Source organism: Lepidochelys kempii, chromosome 1 (genome assembly GCF_965140265.1).
Source record: "Lepidochelys kempii isolate rLepKem1 chromosome 1, rLepKem1.hap2, whole genome shotgun sequence".
In the NCBI taxonomy this organism is placed as follows: domain Eukaryota; kingdom Metazoa; phylum Chordata; order Testudines; family Cheloniidae; genus Lepidochelys; species Lepidochelys kempii.
The window spans coordinates 344669786-344689007 of record NC_133256.1 but is presented as its reverse complement, the minus strand read 5'-3'; the positions used below and the strand labels follow the sequence as shown (position 1 = coordinate 344689007).

At 45.2% G+C, this 19222-nt stretch overlaps 1 protein-coding gene across 1 annotated transcript in view; it reads right to left on the bottom strand.

The window, feature by feature from the left end:
* Positions 1-19222, bottom strand: part of EXOC4 (exocyst complex component 4) — a 600856-nt gene that overhangs the window by 81288 nt on the left and 500346 nt on the right. The window contains exon 13 of the mRNA XM_073328862.1: positions 11511-11666. Within this exon, the coding sequence (XP_073184963.1) occupies positions 11511-11666 (156 nt within the window). The remainder of the gene's footprint in view (positions 1-11510; positions 11667-19222) is intronic.

The window sequence follows — 19222 nt, the reverse complement described above, 5'->3', positions numbered from 1 at the left end:
TCGAGAAAAATCAACAAAGCTATGCTGCTTTACACTACTGCGGATTCAGCCCTCTCTAATGCTGACCTAAATTGGAGGGTCACTGAGATTTGAAAAAAATATCTCACTTGATCCCAGGGATCTGTAATAGCGAAGAGCAAGATTAGCACTGGACAGCTGCACATCTAAGGGGTCACAAGACCATAAGACAGTGGATCACTAATTTATTCTTAAAATAATAAAATAAGAAGAATAATGCATCACATGAGGTTTAGATTGGATATTAGGAAAAACTTTTTCACTAAGAGGGTGGTGAAACACTGGAATGCGTTACCTAGGGAGGTGGTAGAATCTCCTTCCTTAGAGGTTTTTAAGGTCAGGCTTGACAAAGCCCTGGCTGGGATGATTTAACTGGGAATTGGTCCTGCTTCGAGCAGGGGGTTGGACTAGATGACCTTCAGGGGTCCCTTCCAACCCTGATATTCTATGATTCTATGATTCTTTGTTCATTTCCTGGACCAGTCTAATCAGTTTCAATTATGTTGCCTAATGTACCATTGTGTATTAGCAAATGTCTTGTAGTATGCTGTGAAACAGTAACAAGGCTTAGCAGAGCCAGGACTGTTGCTAAGTTCATTTCAATGGAGGATGCATCTTGCAGGAGTAACAAATCTGAAAGCGGGTGTTAAATTTCCTCATGCCACAGCCATTTCTCTGAGGGTTGAATCATGAGTCTATGTAATCCACAGAAAGAGGGAACAAAAGACACTTCTCTGCAATCACAGATCAAGTGCAGCACAAACAAACTGTCGCACCTCTGTGCTTCAGATGGAGGGACTGTTCCCTGAAGTTGAAGAGGAACTCAATCTTCTAGTGCCCATTTAGTTCTAGGCCTCAATGCTGAGATTCCCAACAAGGGGATTTTTCTGATGTAGATGTTTTCCACGGGGATTGGACAGAAATCCACAAACTAATTTCACATGGGCCACTCAACAGCCATCAGATGGTAACAACTTGCAGCCATGATAGACCTAGGCTGCACACTGCCTAGCAAGCAGGAATGCCTCAGCCTGAGCTCAGACAAGGTGGGTGAGGTAATATCGTTTATTGGACAAACTTCTGTTAGTCAGAGAGACAAACCTTCGAGCTTACACAGCTCTTCATGTCTGGGATCAGTCAGTGAGTCTAAATGGTGTGAGGAAAGATCCCTAACCCACCCCGAAGTCAGATCCCTAGATTTGTCCTGAATCCACACTGCGTAATCACAAAGGTCACTTTTCAGCACCACCAAAAGGGCCCTTAAATGCCAATTTTAGTACAGCTGTCGCTTTAGGCACATAGGAATTGTCATTGGGCCATTTAGTCCGTCATCCTGCCTCCCGCTGTGCTACAACAGATGGTTGTGGCAGAAAGTCACTTGATTCCTGACATTCTGGTTCAGGACTGGTCCAACTAAATCTGGCATCCTGCCCCTAGCACGGGCCTGATACTTAATAGAATCATAGAATATCAGGGTTGGAAGGGACCCCTGAAGGTCATCTAGTCCAACCCCCTGCTCAAAGCAGGACCAATTCCCAGTTAAATCATCCCAACCAGGGCTTTGTCAAGCCTGACCTTAAAAACCTCTAAGGAAGGAGATTCTACCACCTCCCTAGGTAACGCATTCCAGTGTTTCACCACCCTCTTAGTGAAAAAGTTTTTCCTAATATCCAATCTAAACCTCCCCCACTGCAACTTGAGACCATTACTCCTCGTTCTGTCATCTGCTACCATTGAGAACAGTCTAGAGCCATCCTCTTTGGAACCCCCTTTCAGGTAGTTGAAAGCAGCTATCAAATCCCGCCTCATTCTTCTCTTCTGCAGGCTAAACAATCCCAGCTCCCTCAGCCTCTCCTCATAAGTCATGTGTTCTAGACCCCTAATCATTTTTGTTGCCCTTCGCTGGACTCCCTCCAATTTATCCACATCCTTCTTGAAGTGTGGGGCCCAAAACTGGACACAGTACTCCAGATGAGGCCTCACCAATGTCGAATAGAGGGGAACGATCACGTCCCTCGATCTGTTTCAGAGGAACAGCCGTGTTAGTCTGTATTCGCAAAAAGGAAAGGAGTACTTGTGGCACCTTAGAGACTAACCAATTTATTTGAGCATGAGCTTTCGTGAGCTACAGCTCACTTCATCAGATGTTTACCGTGGAAACTGCAGCAGACTCGCTATGCCCCTACTTATACATCCCAAAATGCCATTGGCCTTCTTGGCAACAAGGGCACACTGCTGACTCATATCCAGCTTCTCGTCCACTGTCACCCTTAGGTCCTTTTCCGCAGAACTGCTGCCTAGCCATTCGGTCTCTAGTCTGTAGCGGTGCATTGGATTCTTCCATCCTAAGTGCAGGACCCTGCACTTATCCTTATTGAACCTCATCAGATTTCTTTTGGCCCAATCCTCCAATTTGTCTAGGTCCTTCTGTATCCTATCCCTCCCCTCCAGTGTATCTACCACTCCTCCCAGTTTAGTATCATCCGCAAATTTGCTGAGAGTGCAATCCACACCATCCTCCAGATCATTTATGAAGATATTGAACAAAACCGGCCCCAGGACCGACCCTTGGGGCACTCCACTTGATACCGGCTGCCAACTAGACATGGAGCCATTGATCACTACCCATTGAGCCCGACAATCTAGCCAGCTTTCTACCCACCTTATAGTGCATTCATCCAGCCCATACTTCCTTAACTTGCTGACAAGAATACTGTGGGAGACCGTGTCAAAAGCTTTGCTAAAGTCAAGAAACAATACATCCACTGCTTTCCCCTCATCCACAGAACCAGTAATCTCATCATAAAAGGCGATTAGATTAGTCAGGCATGACCTTCCCTTGGTGAATACATGCTCACTGTTCCTGATCACTTTCCTCTCATGCAAGTGCATCAGGATTGATTCTTTGAGGACCTGCTCCATGATTTTTCCAGGGACTGAGATGAGGCTGACTGGCCTGTAGTTCCCAGGATCCTCCTTCTTCCCTTTTTTAAAGATTGGCACTACATTAGCCTTTTTCCAGTCATCCGGGACTTCCCCGGTTCGCCACGAGTTTTCAAAGATAATGGCCAATGGCTCTGCAATCACAGCCGCCAATTCCTTCAGCACTCTCAGATGCAACTCGTCCGGCCCCAGGGACTTGTGCACGTCCAGCTTTTCTAAATAGTCCCTAACCACCTCTATCTCCACAGAGGGCTGGCCATCTCTTCCCCATTTTGTGATGCCCAGCGCAGCAGTCTGGGAGCTGACCTTGTTCGTGAAGACAGAGGCAAAAAAAGCATTGAGTACATTAGCTTTTTCCACATCCTCTGTCACTAGGTTGCCTCCCTCATTCAGTAAGGGGCCCACACTTTCTTTGGCTTTCTTCTTGTTGCCAACATACCTGAAGAAACCCTTCTTGTTACTCTTGACATCTCTTGCTAGCTGCAGCTCCAGGTGCGATTTGGCCCTCCTGATATCATTCCTACATGCCTACTTCAGAAGAAGGAAACATCAATAACTAAACAACACCAAGTGTGCATGTTGCACATGGATGAGAGGAGAAAAAAGGAGGAGAGATTTATTCCTTGATCTTTTGCTGGCAATCAGCTGGCATGAGGTTTGAGTATCTTCATCATTAACTCAGCTTGCACTGGTAAAGATATTAACGACCACTACTCTGAGATCCACCTCCGCCACAACTCTTAAGAAATCAGTCAATTTAAGACGGCTACATTCAGGATTGTTAGCATTTTAAACATCTATAGTAATAACAAATTGCAGATGTATATTTGTATATAATCATTATAGTGGAGCAGGAGCTCTGTTATAATTAAGATTGAGAGTTTAAAAGTCTACTATTCTAAGTGCTCTAAAATCCACACAATAGCTCAGATTGTTTTTCTCTGCTTCATGGTGGTGCGGGGTAGGGTTAGTGGTCCAAATTTGGGGTCTCTTGAGCAAGACCTTTCCAAGACACTGCCCCTCCAATATGTGTTTACAAAAATTACCTCTGTTCAAATTTTTTTGTTTTGCACACACCTGGGCTCAAACTATGGCTCTAATCATCCCCAAACTGATCTCATCCACTTGGGATTTATTTCAGCTACTGTATGACACCTCTTGCCCCTTTGGGGTATGTGTTTGTGTTATAGCGAATAAGTTACTCAGGGTTAATTAGGAACTCCAGAGCATCAGTAGTTCAAGCCAAAAAGAATGAAATGCTCATATAAAGCAAGACTAGGGCTCTGCTTAGAGTGAAAGGATGAACAGACTGTCACGGTAACTGGGTGCCTCAAGGTGATAGACTGTGACCATGTGAGCCCCACCATTGGCAGTTTTCAGAAGATGTGTGTGGTAAATGTTCCTTCCTCTCTGCCTGCATTCTGCAGGGACTTCTGTTGAAGGTTTTGCCCAGAGATGGAAATGTCCAGTTTAAAAGTGATATTTCAAAGTGCTCTAGAAAACCACAGGCAGACTCAGATTTTACTTTAGAAGTAGAGTCCAGGAAATTAGCATTAATTAAATAGAGGGAAGATGAAACACTCCAGTAAGCAGTTACGGTCATGTAATCAATCCAAACAATGGAACTGAGTGTGATCAGAGGAAAGCAAGTCGCAGGGTCATTCGGTCAAGCGGTTCCTGAAACACAGCCGCCCTAATATGTGCTGGTCATAACATTTCCATATTCTTATAACATTCTGGGTGCAGAGCTAGGGAATGTGGGGGAGGGGTATTAGAGCAGTGCAGGAGGTGTGAAAGTTGGCAGAGTGCAGGGAGAGGTTTGAGGGGCAAGGGGATAGAGACCCCCACCTTGCCTATGCTGCCTCCAGCAGTAGGGAAGGGATTCCAGGCTTGTACGTCCCCTGATGCTATTTTTTCTAGGGGAAAAAGGGAAGTCAAAGAAGTGCTGGGGAGTAAGAGGAGAAATGGTACAAGTCAGAGCTGTATAATGGGGGATGCAGCGGGTGCTTCAGCTTTACTCCACAAAAACCAGCTCGCTTTCATAACTTTTCTGTCCCCCATTCAAACCATGCCCAACAGTACCGAGACTGGGACGGAGAGCTGAGAACAGCCATGAGTAGTGCATGGTACTGGCCCATAAGCTTGGCAGCTCAGGGAGGGAAGATGAGAACACCCAATGAGATGAGTGGAGCAGTTCACACATCGCAGACCTATTGTTTCATGCCGTATTCATCTCTGTGGGGTGGTCTCATTCATCAGAGAACATCATGTCATTGAGATGAATGGATGACTTCACACCTCTCTGAGTCTACTATGCTGCAGATGGGTGTGTAGAGCCCTTCCCCATACACTAGATATAGATTAGGGGACTCTGGATCTCCACTCTCCTGCCCCCTCATGCCTCCTGCTTGTATTTCCACTCCTCACTGTCCCACCACCTTCCATTGCCTGTCCAAGCTTACCAGGGGCATGGAGGCAAGGAGGAGGATGGAGCTGGTGTGCGAGTAGGGGGCTTACAGCAGTGGGAGAATGTGGCGGTCAGAGCAATGGGTGTGATGGGGGGAATGCTGGATCAGTGTCAGAGCAACGGTGGTGTAACACCTTTGGGACCAGTAAAATCACACTTGGCACAGTGGGGAATGTGTGTGGGGTGTTGAAGCAGTGCAATGAAGAGTGGTGTAGAAAGGAGAGGGTCAGATATGGAGTGAGGGTTGTTGTGTCCCCAAATTCCCCCCACCCCCAGGTCTGTCACCCCATCTGAAAAATGCCCCTGCTTACTCCATGCTAGTCTGTAGACTGTTCCTGCATTCTTTCCCCAGCTCCTCAACCTGCAGGTCCCATTCTAACACCCATCTCTCTACAAGGAGGGTGTTAAGGAGGGAGAACTGGGCTGTGGTGGACAAGCAGAGAGACAGGAGATGATACAGAGGCAGTGAAGCAACTGACATGCAGCCAGTGCATTCTGTGGGCTGGATAATCATTGCCAAGGAGTCAGACCCAGTGGAGGGGGAGAGTTGGGCTGTGGTACATGGGGATGCATAGAAATACTTTAAAGAACAAACCAAATGCCCAAAATCTTTGTTAACACAGAGTTAGCCTGATGGTACCTTGTGCCCTTCGGGAACATTGTGTTAAGCTAACCTCAAACCTCTGAAAACCATAATATACAGAGTTATGGTTCATGCCATCCCCACAATCCATCCTCAGCTCTGCCCTCTATGATGCGCCAGTACACCAGTAACACCTCCCGCCCCCCAGCATTCTGTTCTTACAGATGGTGGGAGTTGAGTGCATGGACAGATTTCCCCAAAGTAACTATGCAGTATATTCAGATAGAAACTATACATAGAGCGATCAGATGGGCTCATAAAGGATCAGATTCTCCCTTACTCACATTGAGTAGTACCTTATTCAGTGAGTAGTTGTAGTGAAATGAAAAGGGCTACTTGGGAAGTAAGGCACTACTTGGCCAGAGTAAGAATGGCAGAATCTGGCACTTTTCATTTAGTGCAAAGCTATAAATCAGATCCTAGTACAATTAACTGTCACAGTAAGAAGGGCCAGATTCTCAGCTGGTGGAAATCGGCATAGCAACACTGACTTCAGTCTGAGAATCTGGTCCAAAGTTAGGAGTTCTGACACCAAAACAAGACCATACTGGGAGAAGTTCAAGTCACCCAATTATCCTTATTGTACCAGCAGATTTGTTACTTGAGATCTGCAGCCAAATACATTCTGCTCTATCACCATCTCCATCCTGGAGAGCTCCTCAAACAAGCTCAGCTTGAGGTTTGCAGTGAAATGATTTTCACCCTGTGAACTCCCAGGATGCTGGGATGAGCAACGCGGGCGCTGCTTTCTTTTTCACAGCTCTCCTAATACGCGTTGCCTCTTTAATGTAGTACCCTTGCCACCCCTTGTGCTACAGAGCAGCTGCAATACAGAAGACTGGGGGGTTTGCTGTGATTTGCCAGTGGTCAGATCTAACATTCTTTTCTATTCTTTCCACTCAAAGTTAAGCCTGGAAATAATACATTTTTGGTTTTTATCTCTAACGAGCCTGATTCAGTAATGAACCAAATGCTAACCTTTATACAGCAAGAAGGACATTTTATTTCACATCCAGCCAAGTGCCAAATAGCCTTCCCAGCTTCAAAAACTAATTATATCAGGAGAGGCATGACTTTTCTTTCCTTCCTGTCCTTGCCAAGTTCCAAGCTACTACAATATGCTCAATCAGGTCTCTTTTGTCTATCCAACCACACAAGAATATTAACGGGGAGATTCACCCACTCCCTACCCTGACTTTTGACATCTAATCACAGCAGAGATAGTGGCAGGTTAAAGACAACAGAATCAATCAGTGTTAACAGAGATATGCATGAGGTTTTTGTAAGGACACTATTTTGATTCTTCACTCTAATTAAGCTAATGAGTCACCGGAAACTTAAGGAAAAGAAAAAAAACTAACAGTACTTCCCCACCCCCCTCCACAATCCTCCATAGACTAGTGTTAAAACTACAGGATATAATTGAATTAATATACTTAAAGGAATATTGTCAAATAGTTTAAGTACAACTGTGGCAGGGTGTTGCTCCCTCCCCAGTCTGGGTGCCTGGTACGGCCATGCCTCAATTTCTTTCCTTTCAGTCAAAATGTACACAGCAGGGATTGGGTGGAGGGTGTTTCAAATCAGACCTCTACCTCTGGGATCTGATTTATTAGCAAAACATTCACCTCCACACAACTCTTTCTCCAGGCTCCAATAGTCCATCCAACCCTCTCCCCGGTGCTTGCTCCCTCACTGCGCTAACATAGTCCTAACATCCCATGGAGAGTTTCATAGGAGAGGGCTCTTCTTACCACACACCACGCTGCCCTCCTAGGCAGAGAGAGAGACAGACATCCCCTTCCTCCCAGCTGACGCTGCCCCCGCTTAGTGCACCCCAGCTGTGGCCTTTCCCAGACTTAACTCTTTCCCTGCTAGCTCAGGAAGAAGGTCTGTGTACCTTGTTGTAACAATATATGAAGACGGTTAAATAGCAAGGTAATATGCATCTTTAAAATACCTTGGATGATTAGATAACGGACAATTGGACCTAGCAGGCTCATGAGTCAGAGAGAAATTAACCTCCACCTCAATTTCTGTGGGACCCATAAAACCAATGTTTTGCTTCCCCCTGGTTCTGCAGGAACAGTTAGATAGTGAATGTTATTCCCAGAGTTGCTCTTCATATATCGACGATACCAAGGTACAAACAACAACAGAAACAAAAATCACATGAATTTGAGCTCTCACAGTAATGGTTAAGAAATCAGCTAAGTGGGAAAACAGGACAAAAACCGGAAAAAGAATTAAATGCTATTTTCCAGCTTCCAGGAGAAATTACACATCGAATAGCTTCCCAAGGAAAATTTAGAAGTCACATTGCTTATGAAGAAATTTCAATCAATGGATAATAAAATTAAAAAATAAGAAAAAAGAACTGACATTAAGGTTGAAATCTTGGGGGTACCACTGAAGCTGATGAGAATTTTGCTACTGATTTCAATGTGGCCAGGATTTTATGGTAAGACTTTAACTTTGATTAGTATGATCCAGCGCCGCCCCCGCCCCGGCTCCTCCCTTGCCTAGGGTTACCATATTTCAACAATCAAAAAAGAGGACGGGGGGGGGGGAGAGAGCCCTGCCCCATCCACTCCCTCCCACTTCCCACCCCCTGACTGCCCCCCTCAGAACTCCCAACCCCCCTTCCTGCTCCTTGTTCCCTGACTGCCCCCTCTTGGGACTCCTGCCCCAACTGCCCCCCAGAACTCCACCCCCTACCTAAGCCTCCCTGTTCCTTGTCCCCTGACTGCCCCCCCCACCTTAACTACCCCCTTAGGAACCTACCCCCTACCTGTCCCCTGACTGCCCCAACCCTTATCCACACCAAGATCAACCAAATAGTGGAAGGAAAGGAAAGATGTTAAGACCAGCTTTAACCCTAGTTGTAGGAAAGGAGGGATAATTCATGAAGGCTAAAACCACAAGAATTGCATGTTTACTTCACAAGCAATACGTGTTTTTCTCTCCCAGACTCCCAAATATCAAATAGGATTTTTAAAGTGCACTGATGACAGTGCAGCATGAGCAAACAGTTCCGCAACTCCCCACGATTTACGTTGTTAATCATTCCTTTCTCTAAACTGCATCATCTTTATCGTTCTTGCATTCACTGAATAAGTAAAAAGATAATTTGGGTGAATTAGATTAATTTTAAACAGCCTCACTTGCTCTTACAATATTATAGCTAAATGCCAATCAAAGGAACGATGAATAGTGATGGGAAAGCACAGGCTTGCGGCTAACCAGAAATGTAAAGATGACTAGCTTCTTCAGCATAAGCAGGGTCGGTGCAAGGATATTTTGCGCCCTTAGCGAAACTTCCACCTTGTGCCCCACCCCTCCCTGCACATTGTTTCATTGAAGGGCAAATCCCAATGAGCCTTTATAGACCCCAGCGGCCAGCTGTGCCCAGGGACTGCTCCCCAGATCAGGTTCCCCCCTTCCCACCCCCTGAACTCCCCTGGAGGGTGCACAGCCCACACCGGCGGCCCTTGCCCCGAGTCCACTCACTGGCTTTGCTGGGCTTGGGCAGCTGCAGCGGCTCGGCAGGGAGGAGCCGCCTTCCGGAGGCACCGGAGAGCCAGAGCGCCCCGACTGTGGTGGCTGCAAGCCCCAGCCGTGGAGGAGCCGGCGCGGCGCAGGGGGGCACCAGCCCTGCAAGGGCAGCGGCGGCACTAGCAGGGAGCAGCCGTGCCCCCCCCCCCCGCCTCCTGCCCAGGCTGTGGCCCGGCACCCCCACCCCCCCGGGCTCCTACAGGCTGCAGCGGGTGCATGCGGGCGCCAGCCACCGTGCGCCCCCCAGCTCCTCCCTTGTCTAGGGTTACCATATTTCAACAATCAAAAAAGAGGATGAGGAGAGCCCTGCCCTCGCCCCGCCCCATCCCCTCCCTCCCACTTCCCACCCCCTGACTGCCCCCCTCAGAATCCCCAACCCCCCTCCCTGCTCCTTGTCCCCTGACTGCCCTCTCCTGGGACTCCTGCCGCTATCTGCCCCCCAGAACTCCACCCCCTACCTAAGCCTCCCTGTTCCTTGTCCCCTGACTGCCCCCTCCTCAGACGTCCCCCAACCCTAACTGCCCCCTTAGAACCCTACCCCCTACCTGTCCCCTGACTGCCCCGACCCCTCTCCACACCCCCGCCCCAACAGCCCCCCCAGAACTCCTGACCCATCCAACCCTCCCCCATCCCCTGACTGCTCCGACCCCTCTTCACACCCTGCCCCCTGACAGTGCCCCCCAGACCTCCTGACCCATCCAAACCTTCCCCGCTCCCTGACTGCCCCCCAGCTGGGACTCCCCTGACCATGCCCATGGCGGTCAGACGCTGGCTCCACGTGGAGGCAAACACACTGCCGGGCTGCCGCGTGCACAGCCCCTCCCCTGCAGGGTGCTGAGGCAGCAGGAGGGGGGAGGCGGCTCATATGCCCGGGAGCCGCAGAGTCCGAGCACGGTGAGGGGCGAGCCGGTTTGCTAGTAGCTAGGAGGAGTCTTAGGATATGTTTACATTGAAATCAGAGGTGTGATTGCAACCCAGATAGTGTGGCTAAAAATAGTGGAGAAGACCCTGTGGCATGGAACCAGGAGCGGGCTAGCAACGTGAGTGAATACGCAGGGTTCTGGGCAGGCATGCAAGCCTGTGCTGATCTTCCGCTCCCGAGAGCCAGGTGGGAAGAAAAGAAAAGGAGTGAAATTTTACCTCTGCTGGGAGCCCTTTGAACCACGACAGGAACCAGCACAAAGGGAGCATTGGGTTCATGAGAAACAAAAGGGGCGATGGTCACAGGACATTGGGGGTCACTGAAAGGGAAAGCTGAGAACAAGTGATGATGGGGCTGCAATGAGGTCCAGTCCATTACAGAATGGAATGGAATATGGAGGGATGTGTCTACCTGCAATCAAAGGTGTGGTTGCAGCTTCAGTAGGCGTAGCTTCAATCTAGCTAAAATAGCTACATAGATCTCCACTTCCTCCTCTCTCCATCCTGGCTGTTAGGAAAGGGATAACTAAGGGCAGGTTTCTCTGCCCACCCACAGCAAACGGAGCACAAGTCGATGGAACTCAGCAACATATCAAGAAATATGAGATTCCTGCTGGTGAGCTGCTTCAAGACTGCAATCCACAGAATAGGAATCATTACCAAGTATTAGGCAGTTGCATAGAGATTCTTTGTACTGTTACACCCCAGTTCGGCAAACCGCTTCGGCATGTGCTTAACTTTAAACTCATGCTTAAGTCTCATGGAATTAAATGGCACTTAAGTCCATGCTTAAATGCTTTGCTGAATAAGGATGGACTTAAGCACGTGGGTAAGTGGTTTATGTTCTATGGTCATAAACACTAGCCAAACTTTAAAAAGAAAGAGGTAATTTGTATAACTATAGTCCATTTTTGTTACTGTAGCTTCAAAGTGTATTAGAACGTCAGCTAAACAATATGTTACCTTATAAAGTCTTCCTCTTCTTCTCTCTTTGGTCTGAGTTGCTTGGGCTGAGCCATGTTGATCCAGTTGGGCAGAGACTTCAAGAGCCTGGTGATGTCATCATCTTTTGCCCAGGATGCACTGATAACCAGCTTTTCATCTGACTGAGCAATGCTCCTAAGTGAAACCAACAATGGTCACGTTAGGAAAAGGGCATGTCTTACTTCTCGCGTGGGTAATGGCTTCACAGATATTGACACTTTCTCCTTTATATTATAAAAATGTACAATACTAATGAATAGTTCCACGAGGAGGTCAACAGAGAGTGTAACTCTCCATTTGTCTACAGGACGGAAGTAGTACGGGCAGCCGCAGTGCAAGATTCTCCACACTGCCCCCTCTATTATGTTCTTTGAAGGGACAATAGAGGTCAGATCCTCGGATTCCTTGAAGTCAATGGCGCTATACTGATTTACACCACATAAAGAGCTCACCCAGAGCTGAGAGAAGAGCTCAATTGTTTTGGTGGCTGAAATGGAAAATCCCGCCAAATTCAGTTAGTTTTGAACCCAAACAGATGTTTTTTTTCTTATCAAACCCCTCCCCCATACAAATACAAAAACAAAACGTTTCAGTCAACCCAAAATGAATTTTTTTCATTTTTTTGTTTTGATATGGGTTTTCCCACTCTTTTTTGGTTTCCTTAAAATAAATATAGTTACATTTCAAAACACAGTTTCAAAATGAAAAGCTGAAAGGGGTCTTTTGAAAATGTTGAAACAAACCATTCTGACTTTTAAAAAAATCCTTATTTTTTTATATGACTGAAACTATTCACTGAATTTGACCCCAACTGCATTTTCAGCAAATGTACTATTCAACCAATTCTTTTTACTCATCTCTAATCTTGTCTAATATGGGCAGAGAGTGGTGTAGTCCCCCTGGCTCATTGCTTCTTGGAATTTCTGCTGCGATTGCTAACTAGTGCCAACTCTGCCGTGACCTCATGCCATATGGGTATCTGTCCAGCAAGCTCATACCAATTGTCAGGCAGCTATCCAATGGTAGCAATTTTGGGAGTATATATGAAGCAGCGGCTAGGAGACTAATGGTTCTGTAACCTACTCCCAGTTGTTTGAGTCATCTAATATGAGATATATCAGCTAAACAGTTTGTGTAAACCTGAATCAAAGATTACACTGCATTCTAATTACAAAGGCTTTCCTGTTTAACATTTTTGGCAGTATAATGAATATCTATGCTCTTGAAAATCATGCTGGAAATTCCAGGTGACAGAAGGGAGATTTCACATAAAGGTGCTGATTAGTGCCTCTTTTCCCACATGAAATTACTCAGGGATGAATAGCAGCATATGACCTAGCACATGTAACCTTCCCAACTGTTCTCCACTGACCACCAGTGCCCCAGTGGAGGAAATTAAGAACCATGCATCGGTGAGCCTCACTTCTTGTGAAGTGGTCAGTAGTTTGAAAGAAGCTGAGAAACACTGCTCTAGTGGTTAAAAGAGTGGAGTGCGAATCAGAGTTCACAGGTTCACGGGCTGTGTTCCGGCTCCATCACTGACGTTCTGTGTGACCTTAAGCATGTCCCCCAACCTTTCTGTGCTTCTGTTTGTCCATCTATGAAGTCTGTGCACGATGAACAGCAGGGTTGTGGACGTGGCGGCTATGTGCAGGGCCCAGTAAGATTAACAGCAAGGTAGTGTGTGTGGCAGTCAAGCCCCCTGTTTACTCACTCTTACTCTGAAGAGCATGGGATAGGTAGAAAATGGGCAGGGTATGAGGGAAAAGGAAACATATTAAGAGACGTGGGTTTAACCATGATCCTCCTCCTGCTGAGATGCTGAGCTACAGATTAAAGCTGAATCAAGTTCCCCTCAGCTCCCTCCATAACTCATCACTTTTTCCTTTGTGATAACACAAGATTCCACACCTGCACTGTGCCTAAATGAGAATACCACCACCTACCCAAAGGGGTAGTAAGAATCTAATTAATGTTTGTAAAATGTTTTGAGACCCTTATGACGGAAGGTGCTAAAGAAGTATACCTGTTATGTTCCTTAATTCCAGTTAGTGCAATGGGAACCCTAAGGATATTTGCCTCAGACCTGCCAATGGCTGGTATGGCCTTGACACAAAACCCACCTTGTCTAACACCAACTTAAAATACTTCAGTCATTAACCAGGAGTTAGTGACTAACTGGTGATTTTTGAGACGCTTTATGGTGTGTGGAAAAGCCACCCTTATTATAAATATACTGAAGGTATGTTATGGTAACGGAATGGGGATAAAAGAAATTAAATTCACCAGTGTCTATGAGCTGCTAAAAGGAATATAGTGAAAATGGCAGTGAGGTATCATGAGACAACACAGATTTACTTCTAAATGGGACAGATTATCTTCTCTCGCCACTAACACCCATCAACTGATTGTACCTTTCAAGCAACAGCAAGAAGGCAACCTGAAATTCTCAAATACACACCATTTGCGAAAGCGAATCGCTTTCTGCTTGTCACATATACTTGCAGATGAGCTTCACTTTTCTACCCTAATATTTCGTGTTTAATTTGCCACAGACAAAATGAAGCACTTTTGTTTTTTCAGCAGCACAAGATCTCAGTGTCTGACGATCAATTTTACCTCCTACTGCTATTTGGAACTTTGCATTTTTTCACTGGTAAAAATGGAATCTAACTAAAACCTTATTTAAAAACACTCCACAAACAACCTGACAACAAAGCAAAAATGCAGGTAAAAGTTGTCTTGAACAAAAATGCTGTACCATTGTATACAGAGTCAGAAATCAATGTTTCATATTAATTTATTATTACCTTATTATTATTAGACATTTGAGATAGAAAAGGCAAATGAGGTCATTTCTGTCCATTTCCCTGCTAATGCAGGATGCCTGTTCCCGATACTATATTAGCCAGTGCTTTGTCCAGTCAAAATTTAAATGACTGAAGCAATGGAACTACTACTATTTCCTTGAAAGTCTATTTCATAGTCGAACAAATCTAACTCTGGGGGAAAAAACCCCTGATACAGTGTCTAAGTTTTTCTCAGCTTAATTCTATCTCATTACTCCCAGTTACATCGATTGTAACAGCCTCAATTCCTCACTGCCCTTACGGTTCACACTCTTCAATTATTTATAGACCATTATCATCTCCTTTCGGACGCCTAGGATTGAATGCAATCTTCGGGAGCATTCTCACCAGCATTGTACAGAGAAAGACACAGTTACCTGTCTGCTTTACAAGGTGAGACATCGGCTGCTCAAAATCACATTGGCTTTTTTGTTTTGTCACTGCTATACTGAACTGCAAGCTCAGCTCCAACGTATTGTCTGTTTATTCTTTTCCAGCATCATGGCCTTTCAAGAGTCTTTCTCCTATTGTTCTTGATTATCTGGCTTCAAAAGCATTAGTATGTATCCTTCACTTTTGCATTATATCCTGTTCATGGGGCCACATAGAACTGGCGCTTTAAATAGAACTCTCATGTGTGCGCCTTCTGGTTTTGTTGACATTCTGTTTTTACTCCATTTACCCGCTCATTAGTGGAGACGTTAAATAGGATCGGAACTAGCACTGATAACCCACCAGACATCCAGTCTCTACCATCAACTGCATGGCCCTTTACCAGTACCCTTTCTTCGGTCTTTCATCTGGATTTCAGTCTACATGGTAACTTCGTATACATGTTGGTCTAACTTAGATCTTTAATAACACATCATAAGACACTAAGAAAAGCTTTACTAGAGTCCAGAATAGTTATTTACAAATACCCTCCCCCACCATGAAAAACCCTGTGCAGTGACTCTGCTATGGTAATGGGGTTAATCATTACCACCAGTGCCATAATCTGCTAATTAATTCTCAGCTCAATGGGCCACACGTAGTGCCATCTGTGTGGCCGTTTGTACCTAGCTCCCAGGAGGGGGCAGGAAAATAGGTGTAACACTTGAACAGGTGATGGTGCACCGCTGAGAAGGGCCCACCCCTCCATAGCTCAGCGAGTTTTAGTCATAAAACATCTGCCAGTGGTAGTAGCCACAGACTCGCACCGTTTCCCCTTTGGAGCAGTTGTGCAGAGTGATTACTAACGGTCCCTGGACACAGCTGGGGTGCCAAACCGTTTCATTAGGAAAACAACTGGGGGCGAGAGGGGCTAATTGGATTTAGCTATTTCATGACAAACGCAGCCAGGAACGATGTTTTCTTTTGCAGGACCAAGGTAGAAGCTACTCCGAACTCTAGGAATTGGTGATTCATAACCGTTTCCAAGCTCTGATTTGTTCACACTGGTGAGAGTTTAGAATCTATTATTAATGTGGGCTCAATATGAGCCAAAGACAGGCCCCTTCCCTGAAAAGCTTACATATCTAAATAGACAACATACCAGCTAAAAACATACATAAAAAAACAGTGGGAGAAAGAAGCAAATAACAGGACACCAGTCTGAGACTCTGGAGACCTGGGATAAATTCCCTGCTCAGCTGCAGACTTCCGGCATGACCATGAACGAGTCACATACGGTACGTCCACATTGCAACTGGGAGGTGTGACTGCAGCACGTGCAGAAATACACAAGCTGTTCTCCTGGTCCTAGCTAGATCAAAACTAGTTTGAATAACAATAGTAGTGAATCTGCGGCGGTATAGCTGACTGCATGGGCTAGACCTGCCACCTAGAACCTTGGGTACACAGCTGAGCGGCCCCCATGGCTTTACTGCTGTTGTTACTTGAGCTAGCTTGATCACAGCTATCTTGGCTATGTGTCCACATGTGTTGCAATTACATCTCCCGATTGCAGGGTAGACATACCCTAAGTCTCTTTGTGCCTTGGTTCCCCATCTGAGAAATGGTGTTTTCAAATACAAGGTGTTTTCAGTGGTACAGCAGGAATCAGTCTTTGAAAAAAAAGGTTGTAGGAAATTAGTGGACTCTCTGAGGGACTGAGGGTGAGTTGCCTGAAAGAGTTAGAAAAGGAACTCTGGCAGTTCTAACAGGATAAATCACCAAGAAAAGCTAAGGTCAGCTATCTGGTTCAAAACAGAGCAAGGTTCGCTTGTGGTGGAAGAGGAACATGGTGACAAACTAAAAGAGGAAGGATTGATTGGAATCAACAAAAATGGGCAGCCATGTTGATGTTGTTAGGTCTTTTCTAGTTCCTAAAACATCGTATTGTTCTTTACTGCTATCCCCCAGCCCAGCGACAATCCTTTGGCAAAGACTGATTCGAATCAGCAAGAGACCATAATTTTGATCTGGCTATGTCACCTATACCAGGGTAGGGGAAGCTGGCAAATGTTTTTTTAGTAACATTTCACCCCAACATTAAAAAAAAAATTCGCAAATTTCACTCTGGGTCATTTTGTGGTCCCCAATTTTGCTTTCCATGAAACACTCGTGAATGGCAGTTTTTGCATCCAAACATATGAATTTTCAAAATGCTGTTTTTCAGGATGAAAACTGACCTTTGTTAACATGAACATTTTAAATTTAAGAAATGTTCAAGGAACATAGCATTTGCCAGATTGGATCAGAACCAAGGTCCAGCTAGTTTAATGCCCCTTCTCTGACAGTGGCCAGTATCTGATACTTTAGAGGGAGAGGTCAGTGCCCCACAACAGGCAGATATGTGATAATGTGTTTGCCACATTAGGGCTCTTGTTGATTTCCAATTGCCAGAGACTGACTTAAACCCTGAAGCACAAGGCTTAATAACCCTGCCAAAATTTGTTCTCTTTAATTATGACAACGTGGGGTTTTCTTGATAGCTACATACATATCTAGGCTGTTTTTGAATCTTGTTAGGTTCTTGTCCTCACTGGAAAATTAAAATAAAACTGAAATGGAACTGGAAAAGCCTCAGATTTCAAGTTTCTGGCACGATGTGAACATTTCACATGGTCTATATCAGTCCCCTCTACCAAAGAATGAGTTTCACTTTCAGGATTCATGCAACCTTTGTCATACAGCCGCTAAAAACCTGGGTCCATTCCTCCAAATCAGAAGTCTCTGGCTAGGAATGGCCATGAATAAGTCCAGTGCTCCATACAGTTCAATTTTGGTCTATACCCGCTTCGTCAGATGAAGGGTTAAGAAATGCTGCAGTGTACAGTTAGGATTCTATACATCCTGGGAAAGTTTCTTCTGAAGCTCCAGTTGTTGGAGGTTGGGGCCTATTTCTGAAACCACCAAAACATCACTATTAAACAATAGCTATTACATGGCTGAAGCTGAAAGGATTCAGGATATTGGTCATCTGGAGCACAGCAGATTCACCACGGGAATAGAGAGGACCATATGGGCTATTTGAATTATTTTTCCCTATTAGAAACATACATACACAAAGCCAAGCTAACGAACCAACTGGCCACTGCACAAGTCTTCTATTATTTACCTTTCTAGCTTATAAAGAGCCTGTCAGCATGGCATCTCACTTTGTATACTAGTTAGTAAGACTTGCAATGTTCATATTTGTGGTTTCCCTGAACTCCAAAGAAGATGGTAGCTACCTTATACTGTCATTTGCTGCCCACCATCTCTATCATGCACACACAAAAACTTCCTTCCCAGAAAGCCCTTTGACTAAACCTTAGTGTACTACCACTTACAATTTACGCTGTAAATTCGTAGGGCCAGATCCTTAGGTGGAATTCCACCGATGAAGTGAGCTGTAGCTGAGCTTATGCTCAAATAAATTGGTTAGTCTCTAAGGTGCCACAAGTACTCCTTTTCTTTTTACTGACTTTAAAGGAGCTGATTTTCATCAGTTGAAGATTAAGCCTTAATATTTCCAAATATTACCAAAGTTTGAGGGGGCGGGGGGCCAATAAGACTAATTGTTGGTTCACCTCTGCCCTTCTCAAAAACCTTGGGGGAAACCATTGTTCACAGGGCAAGACTGCACAGAGCTTTGGCAACATGAGAGCTCCCAGCAGAGGGCATTGCTACCTTATGGATTTGATCATCTCTTTGGAATATCTCAAGCTACTCTCTCTCACACACACACACACACACACACACACGAGCGCGAAAACAGGGGTAGCAGAATTTCTCCTGTCCCTGTTATGCTCTTCTGAATCATCTGAACTGTATATAGATTTCTATTTCCGTCAGTCATTTGCTAGCAGCAAAACTAGAACACTTCCTGTTTTTCCTCCTGCTGTAATCAGGATATGGTAGTCCAAATTAGTGCTGTCCTAATTACTCCTCAGCAGGTGTAAGAAAGAAAGCAAGGAAGAGGACAAAAGAAAGAAAGAAAGATCCTTTATCAAATTCGACCAACAGCTGTAAAGCAATTACTTTCTACTGCCTGATTTCGCTCCATAAGGTTTATTGAAACAGGCATAATAAAGGAACATTAATTGTAATAATAATAATACATAATATAGATGTATATAGACACACCCACCACAGGTGTAGGTATATGGTGTTAATAATATTCCCATAGGTAGCCCATTACCAGATGAAACTTTTCTGAATGAAATCAGGCAATAAGAAATAATTTCTTAGCACTACTGGTTGGAACACACAAAGGGATTTTACTACTTTCACTGCTACCACCAGCTTCAATTAGCTCTTAAAAGGTACTTTTTATGGTACTAATATGGCCCACATTACCACAGTACCTGAGCACCTCACAGTCTCTAGTGTTTTTATCCTCACAACACCCCTGTGAAGCTATTATCCCCGTTTTAC